A 21,403-nucleotide genomic window follows, 5' to 3' on the forward strand; every position below is an offset into this window, starting at 1 on the left:
TCTCAATTTATTGGTTTGGTTTAATCAGTCATTTTGAGTCAGTTAGCTTCTGGTGTTTACATTTAAAGCGAGTGTGTGGCAGGTAGTGGCCTGTGCTACCATCTAGTGGTCAAAGTTACCCCATATATATCTACTGTATAGATAGATATACATGTAGCGCATATTAAAACTTGAACTTGTTACTATAATCCTGAAATTAGAAACTCACAATCTAGATGTAAAGAAAATTAATATTAAAAACAAAGGACTGGACCACACCATCAGCCACAAAATGATAGACAAAAAGACAAACACTGAAAATTTGAATCACAGAAAAGTGTCAATTTTTTCTAGCGTTAAGAAAATTTTAATAATCTGGTTAGATACAACATTGGTTGGCCCCACCATGTGGACTGTGCATGTTTATATAATTTACCAGGACAACTGCTGTATGTATAAATATGACTGCATTATGATAGGCTTCCCCCTCGAACACGGATGAGCAGTTGTTGAGATGTTTGCGCCCTGCACAGGCAGGTGTAGACCTCATATATAGCATGCATTAAAAAAGTTATTGTGTTTATAAGTCACCTTTGCATACAAGTGCAACTTTTTGGACTCTAGCGAGTTGTGCCAAATGTGCTGACCAGCCAGGCAGTTATCCAGGATTTAATGTCATTATCCCACAAAAGCACACACTGTCACACAACCTCACCAGGATGATCAGTATGTGTACTAGGAACTAATTAGTTAAGAGGAAATAGAGGATACAACTGAAAATGGAACTTTCCTCAATATGTCTGTGACAACTGTGTAATACAAATTGAGCACTCAACATGCCACAAGCTTTGACTTGACATACAAAGAATAGAAAATAATAATAAAAATAATTACTTGTGACTTGCTCGAGACATGTGACAACATACAAATTAACTTATCCTTCCTATTGCAAACACTTAAAGAGAGCACACAGTTGAGTCAGCATCTTTGGATCTTAACACAAGGTCCACAAAGGTTGGATTTACTGCAAGGGACACATATTTGTCCCTATAATGTGTGTCTACCGCAATATTCCTGCATGAGGAAACACAAATTCACTCAATGCCTTTGATGCAAGTAATGCTGCTATTTTGTCATCCCTCCTTCCAAATCAAATTTAAGCTTCCTAGTCCGACTCTTTACATTTACATTTAGAATGCTTCAAATAATTCCAACTTTGTGGTAAATTCATTTTTCCTTAATCCCCTTTGGAGAGAAGATTGAAATGGTGGATCAAGGAAGGTCTAGGTGAAAATAAAAGCAAATTCAAATGTGCTCATTTGTCAGCTCAGCCACTTCCATAGTAGTGTTATTGTGTCTGAATGGTATAAGCACACTTCAGACAGTGCTTTCAAACGGCTGGTATGGTGTCTGTAATTACTTTTGAATGACACTGTATTGTATTGGTAATAATCCCTGACAGATTTATCTGGGTTTGAGAGTGTATGTATAGTTTTCCCAAGGTCCCACTGTTGGACTGTGAACGCCAAACGGTAACCAGATTATTTTGTAAGTCCTTTTTTAAAGCACAATCGCTTTCCTGAGATCTTCCCCTTCTGTGAGGACAAAGACATTTTCATGAGCAGATGTAAAAAAAACGCAGGATCCAGGAACTGGAATAAGAAAATCCGAGCCCAGGAGCTGTACACCTTGAGGTCCGAAGGCCAGGAGACTGGGAGGAGAGGAAAATCGCCTACCAAATCACCTACTGGCAACCAAGAGACCGGGAGTTTTCAGCAGAGTAACCTGGAAAAGAAAGCTAAGCAATTAAAAGGGGAAGGATGGCAGAGCCAGCCCTGAAGTCTGCCGAAGAACTGAAGATGGAGAGAACGGTGGCGAAGAGGGCATTTTCTCGTCCAGGACCAACGAGGATCTGTCTGGGCAAGACCTTGAAAATGGTTTCAATACACTCAGTAAAGCAGCTGAAAAAATCTGGGAAGTCAATGATGACTTGGAGGCCAAACTCATCGCTGACAAAGAGGCTGAGCTGGACACTGGAGAAGAAGCCGTGTTAACAGAACAGCAAAAAGCTGACCTGACAAAGACTGCCAGCGTGAGTACAACTAAGTTGAAGGAAATCAAACATCTTGTTCAAAACGTGCTGTGGTCCAACTTTGGTGCAAATGAAGTGCTCACATCACTGGAAGTCGCAGTGTCAGAGTGCAGGAGCACTGCTGCAGTAGACCTCACAACTAAAAAAGAGGCCTATGCTTAACCACCTGCCAGAGATGCTCACAAGTCTCTGTGCTCGTGTCCGAGTCGAGTCTGAAGTCTTTCGAGGGCGAGTCTCAAGTCTGAAGTCACTGTGTGTGGGACTTAAGTATGAGAAAATCCCTGCCAGGATCCCAAAGCAGCAGCCACCATACAGTCATATCTGCCACAACATCCAGGAATCAATCACCTACACAACCGGCCGACACTTCCTGGAATGGTGGAGATGGGACAGTATTGGCGCTGCCTGCGATCTAAGGTGTGGGGGCTGTCGATCTGGAAACTGCCAGCCAGGTGGCAAAGAGATGACCCTTGTTGAAGAACGGGAGCTCGAGGTAGTGAGGGACGGCTCACATACGCCACAGGTGACTGCCACAGCAAGGATCCACACGGGCACGCCAAGTACCCTTGGAAGGAAGACACAGCTTCACTCCCGAACAACAGGGGAGCTGTTGAGGTCACATTCCTCAGAACAGAAAAACATCTTGCCAAAGAGCCTAAATGGAATGCTGCCTATGTCGCCCAGGTCCATGACATGGTCACTAGAGGGGCTGCAATCAAGCTCTCCGAAGGAGTGATTATCACCTGGTGCCGGGCCGGTATGGTACGTCAGTCACCTCATCGCTCCGAATCCACACTCAATCACGACACCAGTGAGGCTTGTCTGGAACAGCAGCCAGATATTCAGAGGTGTGAGCCTAAATGACATGCTGATGAAGGGTCCAGGCGTCCTCTACCCGATCCGTGCAGTCCTCCTGAAGTTCCGAGGTGGGGTGTACGCTGCTTTGGGTGATATCAAAAAGATGTATAAGTCTGGCTTGAGGACCGTGAAGTGCACCTCCACAGATTTCTGTGGCGAGACTTGAAGGATGAGGAACTGGGAGAATATGGTATCACCAGGGTGAACATTGGAGACAAGTCAGCAGGATGCATTGCACAACTTGCAATGCGAGAGACCTCCAACCTCCCTCAGTTCATGCACCTTGAGGAGGAGCGCCGGGTACTCCAGCAGGACAGCTATGTCGATGATGTTCTGACATCACAAAATGACCATGGCCGCCTGAGAGCCATCACCGCAAATGTGGAGGACATCCTCAAGGCTGGAGGATTTCAGCTCAAGCCGTGGTTGTTCTCTGGGCAAAGTGGGAGGCAGGAGTCTCATGATGGGCCAGGTGACAGAGCAAGAGTCAAACAGGGAACCTTGGTCCTCCCAAATCGTAAAAGCTGAAAAGACTAAGCATTTTTCTAACATTATTTCTTCTAATGGTCATAATCCTAGGGTTCTTTTTAATACCATCAAACCTGTTGAACCCATCAAATTGTGCGAGGAGTTTCTTAATTTTTTTATCTACAAGGTGGAGAGCATTAGGTCCCTTACTGGTGCACCTTTGTATGACCCTGGCATTTTTGTAACCTGTTCTGCTGTTTTGAACCAGTTTGAGCCTGTTAACTTGCCTCTTTTAGAAAAGACTATTGGTCAAATGAAGATTACTGGCTTCCCAAATGATGTGATTCCCCCTTGTCTTTTTGAAGAGGTTTTTCCTGCAGTGGCTCCTTGCATACTAGATATTGTTTATAAGTTTTAAACACGCAGTTGTCCAACCTTTGTTAAAGAAGACCGACTTGAACTCTCTAATTATCGGCTAAATATCTAATATTTAATATAATCTAAATATCTCTAAGCTCCCATTGCTTTCCAAAATTATATATAACTGAAATTTTCCTGTCTGGGTTTAAGTCAGCCCAAAGCACTGAGACAGCTCTGCTGAGGGTTTTTAACGATATTCTTTTGGCTTCAGACAGTGGTGATACTGATCTTACGGCTGCATTTGATACAGTCGACCATCACATTTTATTGTCTCTGGAAAATTATGTGGGCATTAAGGGGTTGGCCTTAGCCTGGATTAGGTCCTATTTGGAAGGCAGAAGTTTTTCAGTTCAGATTAATGACGCTTTGTCCTCTTCGGCTCCTCTGTTGTGCGGAGTTCCTCAAGGGTCTGTCCTTGGGCCGCTACTTTTTTCAATGTACTTGCTTCCCCTTGGGTCGATCCTTAGAAGTCATTATGTTTTGTTCCATATTTATGCTGACGACTGCCAAATGTATGTGCCGCTAAGCCAGTCAAAGACCCTTTTAGAGTGTTTAGATTACATGAAAGCATGGATGACTACGAATTTTTTGTATTTAAATGACTTAGTTATTTGGTCCTAGTGACTCAACTACTGCAGTTCCTGTTGACCTAGGTTGTTTGACCAGAGGCATTAGCCCTGTGGTTACTAACCTAGGAGTCAAGTTGGACGGTTGTTTAAAACTTGATGCCCAGATTAGTGCATTGGCGAAGACCAGCTTCTTCCAGCTGAGGGAACTGGCCAAAGTAAAACCGTTTTTATCTTGTCATGATTTTGAAATTTGAATCCATGCTTTCATTACCACTCGCTTAGATTATTGCAATGCACTGTTTTCTGGTTTTAGTAAATCACTTATGGCACAATTACAACTAGTCCAGAATGCAGCTGCTCGTCTTTTAACTGGAACTTGAAAATTTGACCATATCTCACCCATTCTCTGATCCCTCCATTGGCTTCCTGTGCACTTTCGCACTGTTTTGAAAATTATTTTATTTGTTTTTAAAGGTCGACATGGCCGGGCCCCTCAATACCTGTCCGATCTGCTCGTGCCATACACTCCGTGTCGATCACTCCGGTCAGCTGACCAGGCACTGCTGGTTGTCCCTAAGACCAAACGCAAAACCTGCCTTTACACATCAGACTGGCTGAGGCTCTTGCTGTTTTTAAATCTCGTCTAAAAACTAATTTATTTTCGTTGGCAAATTAACTGAGTTTGAGGGCTGACTTTTTTCAGTTGTGTAAATAATTATTGTGTATGATTTGATGCCTGCGAAGCAGAAAGGAGCCATCCTGGTGCGCCGAGCTTTCCAAGAAGCCAAAAGCAAAAGTTGCCCAGTTAAAGACACATGGGACACAGTGCTCTCAGAAGGGCTCAGGGAAGATGCAATTGAGCTTTTTGAACAATATATCCAGCTTGGCAAAGTCAAATTCACCAGGGCTCTATCTCCGTCATGCTACACCGGCGAGTCGTGGGCAATTACATTCTCAGATGGGAGCGAGCATGCCTATGGAGTGGTGATGTACCTGAGGTGGAGCTCGGACCAAAGCCCCATCATCAGGTTGGTGGAGTCCAAAGCCAAACTGACCCCTTTGGATCAGAAAGGTGATGCTGTGAAAGCTGAGGTACGTGGAGCAGTGTTCGCTTCCTGCCTGAAGAGGTACTTTGAGAGGCACAGCCAAATCAAAGTTGAGAAGTGGTTCCATTTTGTTGACAGCCAGACCGTCCTTGGCGCAATCCAAAGAGAGAGCTATGGCTATCAGAGTTTCTTCGCAAATCGGATTGGAGAAATCCAAAGCAACTTACAAGTCCAAGACTGGTGGTGGATCCCTGGTCCGCAGAACATTGCAGACCTTAGCACAAGAGGAGGCGGCCCCAAAAATCATGACGAAGACTCAGGGTGGCAGAATGGTCCAGAGTTCCTGTGGCCAATCAAATCTGCAAAATAAATTGCTACTTCTGCCAGAGATAGCATCAACAAGCTGCAAAACAAAGCCTTTGTTGCTGCTCTGATGAGGGCCCAAGAAGTGAAGTTGGGATGGAGAAAGGACAATGTCCAAGCAGAACAATAGAGACCACCCACGGGGTCAGCAATCCAAAGCCTTGTGGACATCAAACGGTTCAGAACCATAACCAGGCATGTAAAGACCATTGCTTGGATCTGGAGGGCAGCAAAAAGGTTCCTTGGAACACACCGAACCCTGAACAGACCAAATTGGGAGGCAGTCCTTTTAACCAGAGTCATCTCTGTCCAGGCAAGGAAAGATGTGCTGCGTCACCTTTTCCTTGCTGCACAAGAAGGTGCCAATTTCCCAAGCACTACAACAGACCGGCTTGTGGTCTACAAGGAACAGGACTCTGGGATCTTTGTCTGTGGTGGAAGAGTGCAGGGCTTCAAAGGAGACAGTGTCGCCATTCCCCTCTTGCCTTGCGATGGGTGTCTAAATTACTAGCTCGAGAGTCTCATAGTGAGGGGCGTGACGGAGTGGCTGGAACCCTGCTCAAGATGAGAAGAAACCGACGTTGTAGATTCGATCAAACCAAACACTGATGCAGGAGTCCCTGTAACAATGCCACAAAGTCACCAACACTATTACTCACCTTGACTCCGGGCCATTACCCAGTTGGTTACTCAGGTTGCTGAAAAGGAAGGACACAAACAAAGTGCCTTTTAATATAAGTTCCAGGATGTGGCAAAAAATATTTTGAAAAAAAAAAACATTCCCAGCAACAAAGTACATTTGGTAATCTGTCTGTAGAGCATTATACAAATGACATGTGCGCATATAATGCCCCCAATGAGTCAATGGTAATCAAGGAGAATTTAACAACCTACTTTTCCTCTCCAGCTGGTGCAGTGGCTCGGCAGATGTCCATAGAGGCCTTAATCTCCTGGTAGCCCTCATCGTTTCACAACAACCTACAACCGTAATAAAGAGCACAGTCCTTCATCTCTGTGGTGGATCTTTACAGGATGAATTATATTCGTCATTAGTCATCTCTATCATAATTTAATATCTGATGCTCAGCATTTTCCAGGCCGGTGTGCTGTGCCGCTTGTGGCACTCTACTGAATCTGTTATCTATCAAAGCATTTTAAATTAAATGATCTGCATCATTTTGAGAAACTACATTTTTTACAATATCGCTGAAAACAGTTTTGGCTTACATTGAAAGATAAATTATTAAATAAAATGAATAAATCTGATCTAAAAATACATTTAGCAAAGCTAAACTGTGAAGGGAGTCAATGATGTGTGCGTCCATCTTTCCTTTGAATCCCAACACAATAAAGGCTCATTGTTAATCTTCTATTCAAAAATGTATGGAGGACAAAAAATGACTTAAGTATAAATAAATAAATAAATAAATGCTTAAACAAAGGCTTTTCTAAATGTATAAATAAATGCTTAAATAAAAGAATAAATACAGACATGTATAAATGATACCTATAAAGAACATAATTAAATAGATCTATTTCTACATTTCTTCATTTATTTATTTCTACATTTATGTATTTCTTCATTTATTTGTGTCCGTATTTCTGTGTCCGTATGTTATTGAGCTAGAGCAGCGGTTCCCAAACCTTTTAGGCCACACATACCTATTTACATTCCAACCAGGTTCATGCCCCCCTTTCCCTCTCAATAAATTCCAGTTACCTAAGCAATAAAAATAGCATGGACATACGCACAGGCACAGGCGTAAAGGCAGATTGCATCACATTTAATTTACAATTAACCATACATAGCGGTTACATTAATCCGAATAATAATATGGGTAGATCAAATCCAGCAATTTGATATGTTGGGAGTGAGTCACAGGGTGTACGTTATTGAGTGATAATGTACAGTATCTGTAGAAGGAAAGCTTTGAGCAGGCTTGAATCATGACTTGTATGTGTTTCATTTCTCCTCAATGCTTGCAAGTATTTAATAAATGTCCTGTTCAATGATTTCACACCGGTGTCAAGTAAAAATCAACCTTTGTAGAAAGAATATTAATATATTGTGCTATGATAGTAGAGATTTAGAGCTACAAATGCATAAATCCAAAGAGGTAATCATCCTGATGGCAAACCCGAAACCTTTTAATTTGTGCAGAGTGCCATCTTCATTTTGTGTCGAACTGCAAGATATATACTGATATTTACACACCTCAATTCAAAAATACCTTATGGTTCCAGCAATATAACCGTTTTTATCACGGGTCTGTCTGAAAAATGGCTTGGTTTTACAGCACTTTAATGCACAATCATGATTATTGTTTGCCAAGATTTCTATGAATTATGAAGTCTACATATAATTTCGGAGTGCATGAAAGTCAGTACTAGTGGGCTAGAATCCTGTCTAGTTTATTTACTTTTAACCACCCTGGATAGCAGATGAAACGTCATCAGCTCTTAGAAGGCTCTGCCTTTTCTAACAGAGACTAGCTGGTGAACATAAGGGACAACCCAATAATGAATGCTATCTCATCATACCTATGTGAGGTTTCTGATGACGCCTTCAGCCCATTGATTTCAGGTTGGATGGTCTTTGTTTAACATCTACCTTTGCAGTTTGTGTCTTTCTCCATTTCAGTGTTTTTCTTTTTTTCCAATGAAGTTTCCAGTTTTTCTTGAGATCATGCTGCTGCCTGTATGTCTGTTCTAAGCCAGGCCAAGTATAATCTAGGCTTGGTCAATGTCATGAGTAAGAGGAGGATTGCACTGCCCTAAAAAAAAGAGCCAAAGAGCGGAACAAATGTTACACAAACACACGCGCACACACACACACACACACAGAGAATCTTTTCAAACAGCATGCAACTACTCTTGGACTTTGGATGAATGCAGGCGTCCTAATGAGGTATGCAGATGAAGAAGTTGTGGTGGACTGAATGTGCAGAGACATGTCTACGCATGCTGGGTGCACATCTGTTAGTTAGTATTAATGTGTGTTTGTGCGTTTGTATTCCGCAGCTGTACACTGCCACCCCCCATCTGATCCCATCTGACCTTGTTTAACCTGGAATCCAATCAGATTTGTGCATAGCCTGAAAGGCCTGTCCGACATGTCAGCTTCAGCTCGCCAAAGACTTCACTGCCAGATGTTCATTTTGGAATCAGCCTTTGTGCTTAAAATGTCTCACTGGCTCTCTCTCATTCTATCTCTCCATCTACAATGTTCATCCCTCCTTATTCCTAATATTCCTTTAGACACAAACAATACTCCTATGATTCCTTTTGGATCATTGCATGCCACTGGGTTCCTCTATTCTATTGTGAGATGCATCTTTACTTTGGTTTCTAATAAGGTTTTACTTTCGGCAGCTTTTTGCATGATAGATACAACTGCTTATCAGGAGGAGGATTTGCCAGCTATACACAGAAATAATATAAAACAGAATATTAACAGACTACAACAGACAATCAGGAGTTCAGAGGAAATCGTTGGTGTCAGTCCATTCAGGACTCGTACACCTCCTGAGTCAAGTCTGGTTGGTCACTGCAGTCAAATCAAAATGAATATAAAGCCTTTTTTTACACTTACACAACCTGTTTCATCATCTCATGTCGATGCCACTACAGAACACAGCCTGCCCAACCAGACATAAAACCATACAGTCCTGTTGGCAGTTTGTGAAACAATGATGAGATACAATCTATTGCTGTAGTGCGGAGCGACTCCAATTCACTATTTCTTTATCATCGCATGGCTTAACAAAGTTACAAAACAAGTGTTGGTTTGAGGAAAAAGAAACACTCAGTTAGGTTTGGAAAAGATATCTTTTTACAGCTTCAAATAAATACAGTGAGGGGAATAACGTGTTCACACCCAAAAAGAACCAAATGTTATGTGCCTCGGGATTACATACAAAGTCTATGCAGAAACGCGATGAGTGGAGCCTAGTTATTTCATGACTGAAAGATCAGATCATGACTGAAAGAACTAGGTCACAGGTACAAGCGGTCAAAATTGGTTTCCTCGGGAGGGTGGCTGACATTGTAAGGAATTCAGTTGAAATATGGTCTTGTTGTTTAGTGGTTAGAGGGTGGCGCGGACCAACATGCAAACTACTATCCCCAAACTACTGGCTGAGATTGCAGCGACGAGGTCCACTTCTGAACAGTTCATGGTTTAGACATGGTGAAATTTAGCAGGTATGAATGGTTGGATGATATTGTAATAGAATGCTACAGAAATATGAATGGGTCACGCTTTTTGGAGTTAGTGTTATTTGGAATTTTTAAGACTTGCATTCATCTGGTTTCTTTCTTGTCCTCCAACAACTCAAAGCACTTTTAACTAAGCTACAAGTCAACATTCACCCATCCATCCACATGTTTTCACACCGAAGCAGGGCTGGACTGGGACAAAAAATGGGCTCTGGCATTTTAGCTCAGGCCGGCCCACCACAATCGGTCGGACACAACCACCAACCAGTACATTATCCTTGCGGTCCCTGTAGATATGCATATCTACTGTTCTGTTCCCAAAAACCCATACAAAGCTGAGAACTACTGTAAGTGCCATGGACCAGTTTACAATTGCAAGTATTGGTTTCTTTGTTTTAAAGGGATAGTTCACTCAAAAATGAAAATTGTGTCATCATTTAATCACCATCACGTTGTTCCAAACCTATAATTTTTTTATTCTGTTAAGCAAAAAGAAAGATATTTTAAAGAATGTCGGTAATCAGACAGTTGATGGACCCCATTGACTTCAATAGTAGGAAAAAAAACTATGGAAGTCAATGGGGTCCATCAACTGTCTGATTACCGACATTCTTCAAAATATATTTGGGAGTCATTGGTGCTTGAATGTTAGTACTGGTAGACAGCTGGCACTTTTCTGGTAGCTCCTGTCATCAGTGTGTGAATGGGTGAATGATGAGTGTGTATGTGAATCAGACATTGTTTTTTCTTTTGTTTCAATTTAAACATAGATGAACAAAAGAGCCAAAGGAAGAATGATACTCAGGTTTAATATACTGTACTTTCATTTCTACTGCTGTAAATCCATTCTTCTCTCATAGTAAGGACATGTCTCACTTTGATCTCCACATATTTAATAAAAATGAACATCATTGGAGATGATTAACAACAATAATGGTGAGACAAAATATATCAACTTGTTTACATTATAGAACACAGCTATGAGAACAGAGGTTGTTTGTGTTTAGGAGAGGGCTGGCTATGGCATACGTCAGACTAACACACTGGATGAATGCTACTTCTGTATGATGGCTGCAGAAAAAAATGTTGATCAAATCCTGACCTTCCAAAGAAAAACAAGGACTCACGTGTCTTCCATAAAACAAATAAAAATCAGCAGGACTCACATTGAAGTGGTTTGTGTGTCTGTCAAGTGAATGGAATTCACAGTGGAAATGCTGTGAAATAAATGTGAGTGTGGAATATTTGAGGAGGGCCATGCATGAAACAGGTGCTGAGTAGCCTAAAAGCTGCGCTTCAAGTAGCCACACTGGATTGTCCGTGTGGATCAGTAGTGATGGTCCTGTCAATCCCACTTTTTGTTCGGTCAACAGTCTCTTAGCTTCCATCTCTGTTTAAAGTCCAAGAAGCATTAATCTCATTTGATTTTTGTCTCTTGTGTCATTCTCTGACCTTTTCGCTTGCACTCCCTTTAAACAGCACACATCGGTTTAATGTGACTTTTACTTCCTGGTGGGCACTGACTGCTGCTTGTTTTGCTTTTTTTTGGTGTAGTAAGAACGTTGCATGTCAACATCATTTTGGTTGAAGTCTCTTCAGTGGGCCAGTAGGAGAGGAAGGAGTTTATGCAGGAACAGTAAACAGATGCAAAGGAGGGGGTCCATGGTGCTCATCATACTGCAACCTGGAAGACAGAAATGTAGAAGATCAAGAAATACAAAAGGGTCTTGCCAATCATGCTTGAACTTATCTAGTCAAAAATTGTTAGACCACTCAGCCGTACTAACGGGTCTGTGAGGGTCTGTGATCTTACAACATAACATTAGGCAACTTATTTGAACCGTTTCAAGGTTATCTCTTTTTAAAACCAGTGAGTGGAAAGAGACATTTTAAAGTGAAAACGTGCCCCATATGTCTTTACAGCATGTAAAGTGAGCACCGTGCGGTGTATTACTTTTTCACAACACTGGTTCACAATACTGCCGTGTATTGTTAGATTGGATTTGACTGCCATACCTCACCCCAAATTGTGCTGTTGCAGACACAATTTTGCATGCATTGAGAGGAAATATTACTTTCCACACTCATGGTTAGAACTTTGTAAGAGAAAAATGAAAAACCCAACATGTAAGAGGGTGAAACACCACAGCACACATCCATTGGTAATACTTATAATTTACAAATGGACACCTCTTAACGGCATGCTGGGTAACAGCTTGCTGCATTGAAGTCTGTTCACAGCTAGGAGAGGCTCCGTAGCTAGAAAAGATTAGAGAGAGGGAGGATAAAGAAAGAGAAACTGCAGATGCACTAAAGGAACCTGTTTCTGTGGTGTCTGTTGTTTGGACTTTCTTTGGTTTAAGTGTGACCGCTGTTGTTGCCACAACTTAGCAGTGGTGCTCACACTCATTTCACACATCATATGTTGCAAGACAGAGAACGTGATTACGCCATTTGGATTGGAAGGATTTTTATATTTGCTCCTGACTGTAGAATAATGCACCATCAAACGGTATAAAAGGCATGTGCAAAAAAAATACAATTATATACAGTGAAATGACAAGATTTAAAAAATACATTACGTAGTATAGACTTTGGGCCCAGAAATACATGTGGCCAAATTGTACCCATGTTTTTTAAATGGAAACAACGTACATTCAGCCTCAAGTCCTGCATAACAACACACACGCAAACACACACACACAAGTAGTAGTGCCTGGTAGTGCCTGGTTAATTGTTCATCAGAGTGACGGCCTGTGGAAACAAGCTGTTCCTGTGTCTGGTGGTTTTGGCGTACCGTTTGGTGTAGATCACTGGTTCTTAACCTTGGTTCAATCTGGGGATTGACAGGGGTCAAAACACACAAACAGTTATAGCCTCGATCTCAGTGTTGGGCCATTTGTTTGCGATGTTTGATTACAAATATTTTGTTGCTTAGTAAAAATAAATTCAACCAACTCGTGTTGTTATAACAACAGTATAACAACAGTATAACAACAGAAGTATACCTTCCCACCAGAGAGTCATATCCGGCATGGATGAGACAGTTGTTCACATTTAATGTTGCGACAGCTGTCAACAATGATCACCTTGCTGAAGTCATTAAACCTCAGCAGAGCTTCAACAACAACAATGCTCTCAATGTTTTGGTGTCACCATATCGTACCAAACCCTCCTATTACTAAGAAAGGCCATAAGATTCTCACACTGTTTGGTACAACTAATCTTTGCCAGCAATCCTTTTCAAGGATTGTAGACATAAAAGAATAATTCTACTAATTAACTTACATTAACAAATGTTTTTGTGTAATGCCCTATGTTGGCTTCATTTGATTTATTTTTCTTGTTTGGACAGTATGAGGTTTTGGAGTGTTTCTAACAGAAATGCATCACTCACTCATCAAAGGATAAATGATCACTTACTATTTTCTTGACTGCCCAGCCCCAGAGGGAAATGGAAGCACAAAAAACGTTGACATCAGCACTGTAACTGCTTTGGAATGGTACGACACGAGGCATGTGATAAGAGTTCGACAGTCCAATAATGGAGGTTAAGCTTTTGAATGTGAAGTTTAATGCGCTGCATGAGTATAGATCATCCAGAATACACACATAGTAACATTAACTTCTTGTTTCTAAATGAAAGATACAGAGACACGAGAAGGAAGACATCAGTCTTCAGTTAAAGCAGGTCTGGATTTATTAAAGCATATGACTGGCTGGGGTGTTGTGGGTCTGAAATGAAGCGGGTTGTCATCCATCCAGCAGTTTCATTCGTCATCAGCTCTTCCAGTCAAAAAGTACTAATGAGGTACAAGGATTCCTGTGAGTCTTATGTAATATTTCATCACAGACTATCTTAACTTCTCTGAGCACGACACCCAGAGAGTGCAGTTTTTTGTCAAACAATCAACCCTGGATTACCAGTCACTTGACCCTGGTGCTTCCTCCCAAATAATTCCAGAACTTTCTCCATCTACAGCAAGGGTTTAGGGATCAGTTCTGCTTAGTCATGCATATACATCAAATGGACTCCAGGAAAATAAGAACCGCTCTTGATCCCATCAAAATTTTGGGAGAGCAGTGGAGGTGGTGGACAAGTACAGTCACCTCGGAGTCACCCTTAACAGCACACTCGACTCTAGTTCCTCCGGAAACACAAGGGAGCTTCTAATGCTGTCTGCTGCTTAAAGCACTTTCAGTAAGTGGCTGATCCTGCTCTACTCTGCCAAGGGCCGCTACAGGAGGACCTTTCTACAAACCAAATGAGTCATGTTGATTTTAGCAGAAGAAATAGACATCCATGTTGCTGTATTTTCTTCACTGTTCCAGATTCCAAACTCTCAGTGTGGAATCAGTTGTGCCTCATCCCCTCACATTGTGGTTCATCAGTCTCTACTGTTCCACAGTATAGAGGTCTACAAGAATTGGTTTAAGGTCTCAAAGCTAGAACGTATTCTTTTGCTCCAGTGTGAGAAGCAGAAAAAACGTCGCAAAAAAAACTGTGGTGGTGTTAGGCCTTGAGACCATTTGGTCTGGAGGACAAAAGCAAGCTATCAAGAAGTCCCCCATAGGGATCCCAGGACCATAATCCAATTCACATAGCGATTTCCACAAGGCGCCCCATTCTTCAAAGCTTTGACATCATGTAGATCTAGCCACGGTTGGCTCGTTTTTATCAGCCTGTGGAACTCAACAACTAAATAAAAAACTACCCTGCCAAACACAAAATGTGGATAGGGGCTTAAGACATACAGTAGCAGTTAATTTTTGGATTCACTTTTAATTGAAATAAATGAGAAGGCGTGTCCAAACTTTTGACTGGTACTGTAGATGGATTCACATTTTTAAATTTTGCCTGAAGCCTGTAATCGGAAGGCACAACTTAGACAATTGTGATTGGTTTAGGGTAATACAAACAAGCCTTCTAGACTAACATTTCTCAAAAAAAGGTTCCACATACATGTAGCAGCAGCAGACATGATGAGAGTCATCTCCCCTTTCTTGTGCGGCCTTTTGAATGACTCATCAAAGCTGTGACAACATTGGGATGATCCATTCTAAAAGGACATGGCAGACTTCAGCAGACACACACTCACAGAAGAGCAGAAAGGATATCAGCACAGGAACTTCTGCCAAGTCCCTCTCATTTAGCAACATTATGCCAACCAATGGCAGATAGGTGTCCACAAAGCACCGGTCATACAGTACACAGGACGGCAGCGCTGCTGACATGCCTCCTCTAGATTTTTAATTGCTCACAAGTATACTTCATTGAACATAACTTGGGCAGGGAGAAGAGCTAAGAGGAGGTAGATTTGCCCACTCCCTTTCCTCCATATTTGTCCATCTGCCAACTCACACTATAATAATTTGAAAATATTTGCCAAAATTACAAAATATGTAACAAAAGCACCTAATACGGCAGGTAACTTAAATGCCCTTCTACATACCATAGCTCTCTAAATAAGGCCAAAAAAAGACAGCACACTGAACCAGGAGTAATTACAGAGAAATATCATGAATTATGTTTTTTGCACAGTGTCTAGTATGAAGTAGAATTTAGGCAAATTCTTGACAAATAGAAAGCATTTTTAAGTGTGTCAAATTGGGGTATTAATCCCCAACACTTAAATATAATGGCAGATGGAACTTTTAAAAATGAATCAAAGTGCATCTCAGACTGAAATATTCTCCCCCCCCCCCCCCGCTCCAACACTCACTCACCAGCTCCTAGCTGCTGCCGGAGGATGGCTGCGTTCCCTAGGAGCGCTGAGGCCGATGACTTGGCCACCGAGATGGTGGTGGTGGTGGACGAGAGGTCGGGCTGCGCTTGCTGAGGAACTCGGTGCCTCTCCTGCCCTGACCTCTGACCCCCTGCCTTCACCTGGCTAGGGGCGGAGGTGCCCTTTCCTGCTCCGCCACTTCCCAGTCCTGTGTTGGTATTCCTCGGGGGCCAGCGGTTCTGGATGTGCGACACAGCCTCCTCGGCCACCATGGCGTCACCCAGCGTTACATGCAGCATGGCGTGAACCGCAAAGTCTTGAGTCTCATCGGCCCACAGGTCGGACACGCGGCACTCGTACAACCCTTCTTCTTCCTTCTTCACCTTGGACAGGCTGAGGCGGTGGGAGATGGCATTTCCCTGAACGCGCACAGTCTGGAACCGAAAGAGAGGGAAGCACTAAAATGTGGCCGAGAGTGTCGGGCCCATAAGTGTAATCTGGAGCCCTAGTTATCCCTAATAAGGGTTCCCATGTTACCAAAGAACAAACTGCCACAGTGTGTTTGACACAAAAGGTCTGAAAACGTGAAAAGACCAGCATCACTCCATATTTTAATCAAGATGCACACTGCCGTGTCTAGCAGGGGTTTTCTCTAAATAGCCTGATCTTCTGTCAACATCACCTTTCAGAAAAGGCAGTCTGCTGTAATTTGAAGAATAACCATCTGCTATTCAAAGCGTGTCCATCTGCAGGCGGGAAAGACGACACTTACACTTATTTTTGTAGCTTCCCTTGGAACGACCTTAAAAAAAGAGAGAGAGATATAAATATATATATATATATATATATAGACACACATCTCTATGTATCCATACAGACATATATATCTAAATACATTACTATATTGTTTTTTCATTTGGTGGTGAGAGCAATGAGCGCATGAGCAGAGCTTGTTGGATACATCTCTCAAAGACGCCATTGATAACCTTTCATCTCTGTCACGCTCCCTGTTTCCCTCTGCACTTTTTTACCCTGCTGCATGTTTTAATGTGTTTAAACCGTTGAGGAAATGCTACAGATGTGATTGCCCCTGACCCCTCAAACAACTGAATAGGACTGATTTGTCATGCTGGAGGAAATGTAATTCCCACCACATCCTGCCACCATATCCTATCATGGCGGTTTTATGCAGCAGACCTGAGAGGAATGAAATGTTGTTGATGGGCAGACTCGGAGTGACATCGCCATCCTCCTGAGTGATACACAGGATTAAAAGCTGACAAAGGTCAGTTTTATACACTGTGTCATTGATGCATATTATCAGGTTTTCAGCTGCTAGGTACGACAAATGCTTAAAAGATGTGGCGCTTCAGGAGGGCACATAGTACTGGTCCAGATGCTAACTACTACTAATAACAATAAAACACATTTGGATCTGAGATATGTATTAGTAACCAATGGTTATTGATTGCACAGCGTTAGTGTGGCAGTTACCTTTGCTCTGTTCGCCGGGGCACTGATCTGTAGCTCATGAGGCAATTCTTTAGGCACATCCTCCTTCAGATACCACCACTGGATCTCCAGAGACATGGGCGCTGAGCTGACAGCCTTGAAGGCACACGGCATCTCCACATCCTCTCCCTCCCCCACACTCACATCTCTAGGGACTTCAGTAAATGTTGCTTTGGTTTGATGGAAGCGAATGTGGAGAAAAGGAAGAAGGCACCAGATGCACAGATCAAAGAGTGGGATGGCAATACCAAACTGCAGTGGATTAAAACACCTGTCAGAAGCCTAATCACTACCCAAAGCTCGGCCTGTTGATAACATCCACCGTCCTGCGGTGCGGTTTTCAAGCTCTGCTCAACTGTGATTTATTGACAGAAAGGGTTTTATCAGAGAACTATGACCTACAATGTACCTCAATCTCTATTTGATCAAATCCCTATGGGATGCTGTGATGTGGGAACAGCTGGGTCATTCTGTTGTTTTTCCTCGATTGACAGATTAACCACAACAATTCTCCAACTACTCAAACGTTTTACAGAATATTTGTTCAATCTTCAGACAGCTGTTATTTATTGTCAACAAGATTGTAAAGGCCACAGTATTTCCAAACATTTCATTCCGTTTGGTTCCACTTACCATTTGCACGAATTATAAAGGGCGAATTGAGAACTAGTAAGTAGTAAAAGAGGCCGTGTAGTCCCGATTTCTTCATGTCACAGTAAGGCTGGTCTCCCTCACCTCGGACATGAGGCGGTCGGTGGACCTGGAAGAGCTGCGTCCGGTTAAAAGCTACTCAAAGAACTCCATATCGGCACGGAAGAGGCGCGCGCCATCATGCACGATGCGAGGGTGAGCTCGCGCATTATTAAACCCATGTGATGGCAAATCAAGTCAATGAATGAATCCCCCAGCGGAAGCGACGGTTCTTTTATTCCCCTCTCGTCGTCGCTTGGGATAAAAAACCGAAAGTCCCGAGCTTCATCATGCTTGCCCCGTTCCCCCGGCAAAGGAATACGGGGGTTGACGCTCCAATACGGTCCGTGTCACGTAACCGACGTTCTGTAGTGGAGCCTGCATGGGAGAGAGCCACACGTTTGTCCTGTGTCGCCTCTCGCGCCTGCCAGCTGTCACCGACCTGGTTCTCTCTCTCTCTCTGGTTCTCTCTCTGGTTCTCTCTCTCTCTCTCTCTCTCTCTCTCTCTCTCTCTCTCTCTCTCTCTCTCTCTCTCTCTGAGTGGAAGGAGTGCGGAGTGAGCGGAGCGTGAGGTGAATTGTTTGATTGTGACCGTTTGAGCTGGAATTTCGTTTATTTACGAGTTTTTATGGTGTGATTGTGTGTGTGTGATTTTGGTTTCTGTCTGTCTTAATTTGTGCGTGTTTGTAGCCGATCGGCGTGCAGCACGCACAGATGAACCTCGCGGGGCTAACGCGGAAGCACGGCGTGAAGCTCGCGCCGTGCTTCGCGTGTTCCGTGGAGGACTGTGGCTTGGCCGTGGGGGGGTTGGTGGGTCACGGGAGCGTGAAGTCCGCTGCACGGATGAACCACGCGGTGGTCATTTTCGTGGACAGCATAGAGAAGGCGCGCAAGGTGGTGGCGAGCGGCGTGGTGGTGCGCGGCACCCTCGTTCCCGTGCTGCCTCTCGCCGAGCCGGCGGTCAGAGTCACGGTGTCGAACGTTCCGCCGTTCGTACCGGACGATGCGCTGCTCGGCGAGTTGGTGAAGCACGGGACGGTGGTGTCCCAAATGAGGAAGGTGTCCTCAGGTTGCAGGTCTCCTCTGCTGAGACATGTGGTGTCTCACAGGAGACAGCTCCACATGGTCCTCACCAAGACCCAGGCTCTCAACCTGGTGATCAAGGTGAGGATCGAGGGGTTTGACTATGTCATGTTCGCCACATCGGACGATGGGAGGTGTTTCCGGTGTGGTGGAGAGGGACACCTGGCGAGGTCTTGCCCAGTGAAGACTCCCTCCTCTCAGAACCAGAACCGGGAGGGTGCCGGGGGTGCTAGGGAGGAAGGGGGGGCTGGTGAGGCCCAGCAGGTCGGTGGGGAGTCAGGTGAAGGGGTGAGTGGGGCTCAGAAGGTCGATGGGGAGTCAGGTGAAGAAGTGAGTGGGACTCAGAAGGTCGGTGGGGAGTCAGGTGAAGAGGTGAGTGGGACTCAGAAGGTCGGTGGGGAGTCAGGTGAAGGGGTGAGTGGGACTCAGAAAGTCGGTGGGGAGTCAGGTGAAGGGGTGAGTGGGACTCAGAAGGTCGGTGCGGAGTCAGGTGAAGGGGTGAGTGGGGCTCAGAAGGCCGGCGGGGAGTCAGGTGAAGGGGTGAGTGGGGCCCAACTGGTCAGTCAGGTGGGGGAGGGGATGGGCGAAGCCCAGCTGATCGATCACGGGAGGGAGGGGGTGAATGTAGGTGTGAATGGGGAGGTGAATGCAGCCCAGTGGGCGAGTCTCGTGTGTGACCGTATGAAAGAGGGGACGAGTGGGGTGAGTCGGGAGAACCATGGTGAAGGAGTTCGGGGGTTGCCCGTTCGTGGGAGGGGGGTCTCCGACAGCGAGGAGGAGATGGAAGAGGGGGGGGTGGGCTTTAAGGTCCCCCACCTAAAGAGAAAGACGAGGGCCAGTAGAGGAGGCTCTCAGGCAAAGAGGGGAGGGGTGTCGAGCAGAGGGGAGGCGGGGGGTGGGGAGTCCGACTCCTCTTCGGAGTGGGGCTCCTCCATCAGTGTCTCCTCAGGTGGGACGGTCTCCAGGAGGTACGGGGTGGGGCAGGTGAAGGAGTTCCTGCATCTCACCAAGAACGAGAGGGGAGTGAAGCTGGAGGAGTACTTCTCCGATCTGGAGAAGTTTGCTCGCTCCGCCCGACACGGCAGTACGAAGAAGGGCGCAGGAGACTTCACCCAACAGGAGGTCTTCAGGCTGAGGAAGCTCCTCCTCAAGCTCAACAGAGAAGGGGGGAGCACAACCGGGACAGAGTGAGGCGTCAGCCTGGCTGAGGAGGATCGTGTGCGGGGCGACCCGCGGACAAATAGATGCTGGAGGAGTGCGGCGGAGTCCAGATCGTCCAAACTGATTACTAGATAAATTTTATATTATATACCTGTCTAATTTGTATACATATTGTTATTAGTTAATGTAAAAATAAAGGTTTTTTCAAATCAAATCAAAATCTCTCTCTCTCTCTCTCTCTCTCTCTCTCTCTGAGTGGAAGGAGTGCGGAGTGAGCGGAGCGTGAGGTGAATTGTTTGATTGTGACCGTTTGAGCTGGAATTTCGTTTATTTACGAGTTTTTATAATTTGTGATTGTGTGTGTGTGATTTTTGTTTTCTGTCGGTCTTAGTTTGTGCGTGCTTGTGGCCGATCGGCGTGCAGCACGCACAGATGAACCTCGCGGGGCTAACGCGGAAGCACGGCGTGAAGCTCGCGCCGTGCTTCGCGTGTTCCGTGAAGGACTGTGGCTTGGCCGTGGGGGGGTTGGTGGGTCCTCTCAGAACCGGGAGGGTGCCGGGGGTGCTAGGGAGGAAGGGGGGGCTGGTGAGGCCCAGCAGGTCGGTGAGGAGTCAGGTGAAGGGGTGAGTGGGACTCAGAAGGTCGGTGGGGAGTCAGGTGAAGGGGTGAGTGAGACTCAGAAGGTCGGTGGGGAGTCAGGTGAAGGGGTGAGTGGGACTCAGAAGGTCGGTGGGGAGTCAGGTGAAGGGGTGAGTGGGACTCAGAAGGTCGGTGGGGAGTCAGGTGAAGGGGTGAGTGGGACTCAGAAGGTCGGTGGGGAGTCAGGTGAAGGGGTGAGTGGGACTCAGAAGGTCGGTGCGGAGTCAGGTGAAGAGGTGAGTGGGGGTCAGAAGGCCGGTGGGGAGTCAGGTGAAGCGGTGAGTGGGGCTCAGAAGGCCGGCGGGGAGTCAGGTGAAGGGGTGAGTGGGGCCCAACCGGTCAGTCAGGTGGGGGAGGGGATGGGCGAAGCCCAGCTGATCGATCACGGGAGGGAGGGGGTGAATGTAGGTGTGGATGGGGAGGTGAATGCAGCCCAGTGGGCGAGTCTCGTGTGTGACCGTATGAAAGAGGGGACGAGTGGGGTGAGTCGGGAGAACCATGGTGAAGGAGTTCGGGGGTCGCCCGTTCGTGAGAGGGGGGTCTCCGACAGCGAGGAGGAGATGGAAGAGGGGGGGGTGG

At 44.9% G+C, this 21,403-nt stretch overlaps 1 protein-coding gene across 4 annotated transcripts; it reads right to left on the minus strand.

The window, feature by feature from the left end:
- Positions 1-900: 900 nt before the first annotated feature.
- vstm2b (V-set and transmembrane domain containing 2B) lies at positions 901-18,410 on the minus strand. Of its 4 annotated transcripts, none has more exons than XM_037451917.2 (6): positions 17,885-18,410; positions 17,234-17,421; positions 16,512-16,541; positions 15,741-16,173; positions 6,690-6,773; positions 901-6,493 (listed from the first exon to the last, which is right to left on the minus strand). In XM_037451917.2, the coding sequence occupies exons 1-6, from the start codon at positions 17,958-17,960 to the stop codon at positions 6,486-6,488; spliced, it is 819 nt and encodes a 272-aa protein (XP_037307814.2). In that variant the 5' UTR covers positions 17,961-18,410; the 3' UTR covers positions 901-6,485. The 4 variants fall into 4 exon arrangements, with proteins under 4 accessions (XP_037307814.2, XP_037307805.1, XP_037307823.1 ...); XM_037451908.2 differs by lacking the exons at positions 901-6,493; positions 6,690-6,773 and adding exons at positions 10,803-11,697; positions 12,204-12,272; XM_037451926.2 differs by lacking the exons at positions 901-6,493; positions 6,690-6,773 and adding an exon at positions 10,803-11,697.
- Between the last annotated feature and the right edge of the window lie 2,993 nt (positions 18,411-21,403).

Source organism: Pungitius pungitius, chromosome 4 (assembly GCF_949316345.1).
Source record: "Pungitius pungitius chromosome 4, fPunPun2.1, whole genome shotgun sequence".
In the NCBI taxonomy this organism is placed as follows: Eukaryota; Metazoa; Chordata; class Actinopteri; order Perciformes; family Gasterosteidae; genus Pungitius; species Pungitius pungitius.

What these genes read in the sequence shown, in the direction of transcription:
- vstm2b (XM_037451908.2), bottom strand. Translation starts at nt 17,960, where the DNA reads ATGAAGAAATCGGGACTACACGGCCTCTTTTACTACTTACTAGTTCTC. An exon ending in CCCCGGCGAACAGAGCAAAG is followed by an intron (nt 16,542 to 17,233) that starts GTAACTGCCACA and finishes TCTTTTTTTAAG; the next exon opens with GTCGTTCCAAGGGAAGCTAC. An exon ending in GGGAAGCTACAAAAATAAGT is followed by an intron (nt 16,174 to 16,511) that starts GTAAGTGTCGTC and finishes TTTCGGTTCCAG; the next exon opens with ACTGTGCGCGTTCAGGGAAA.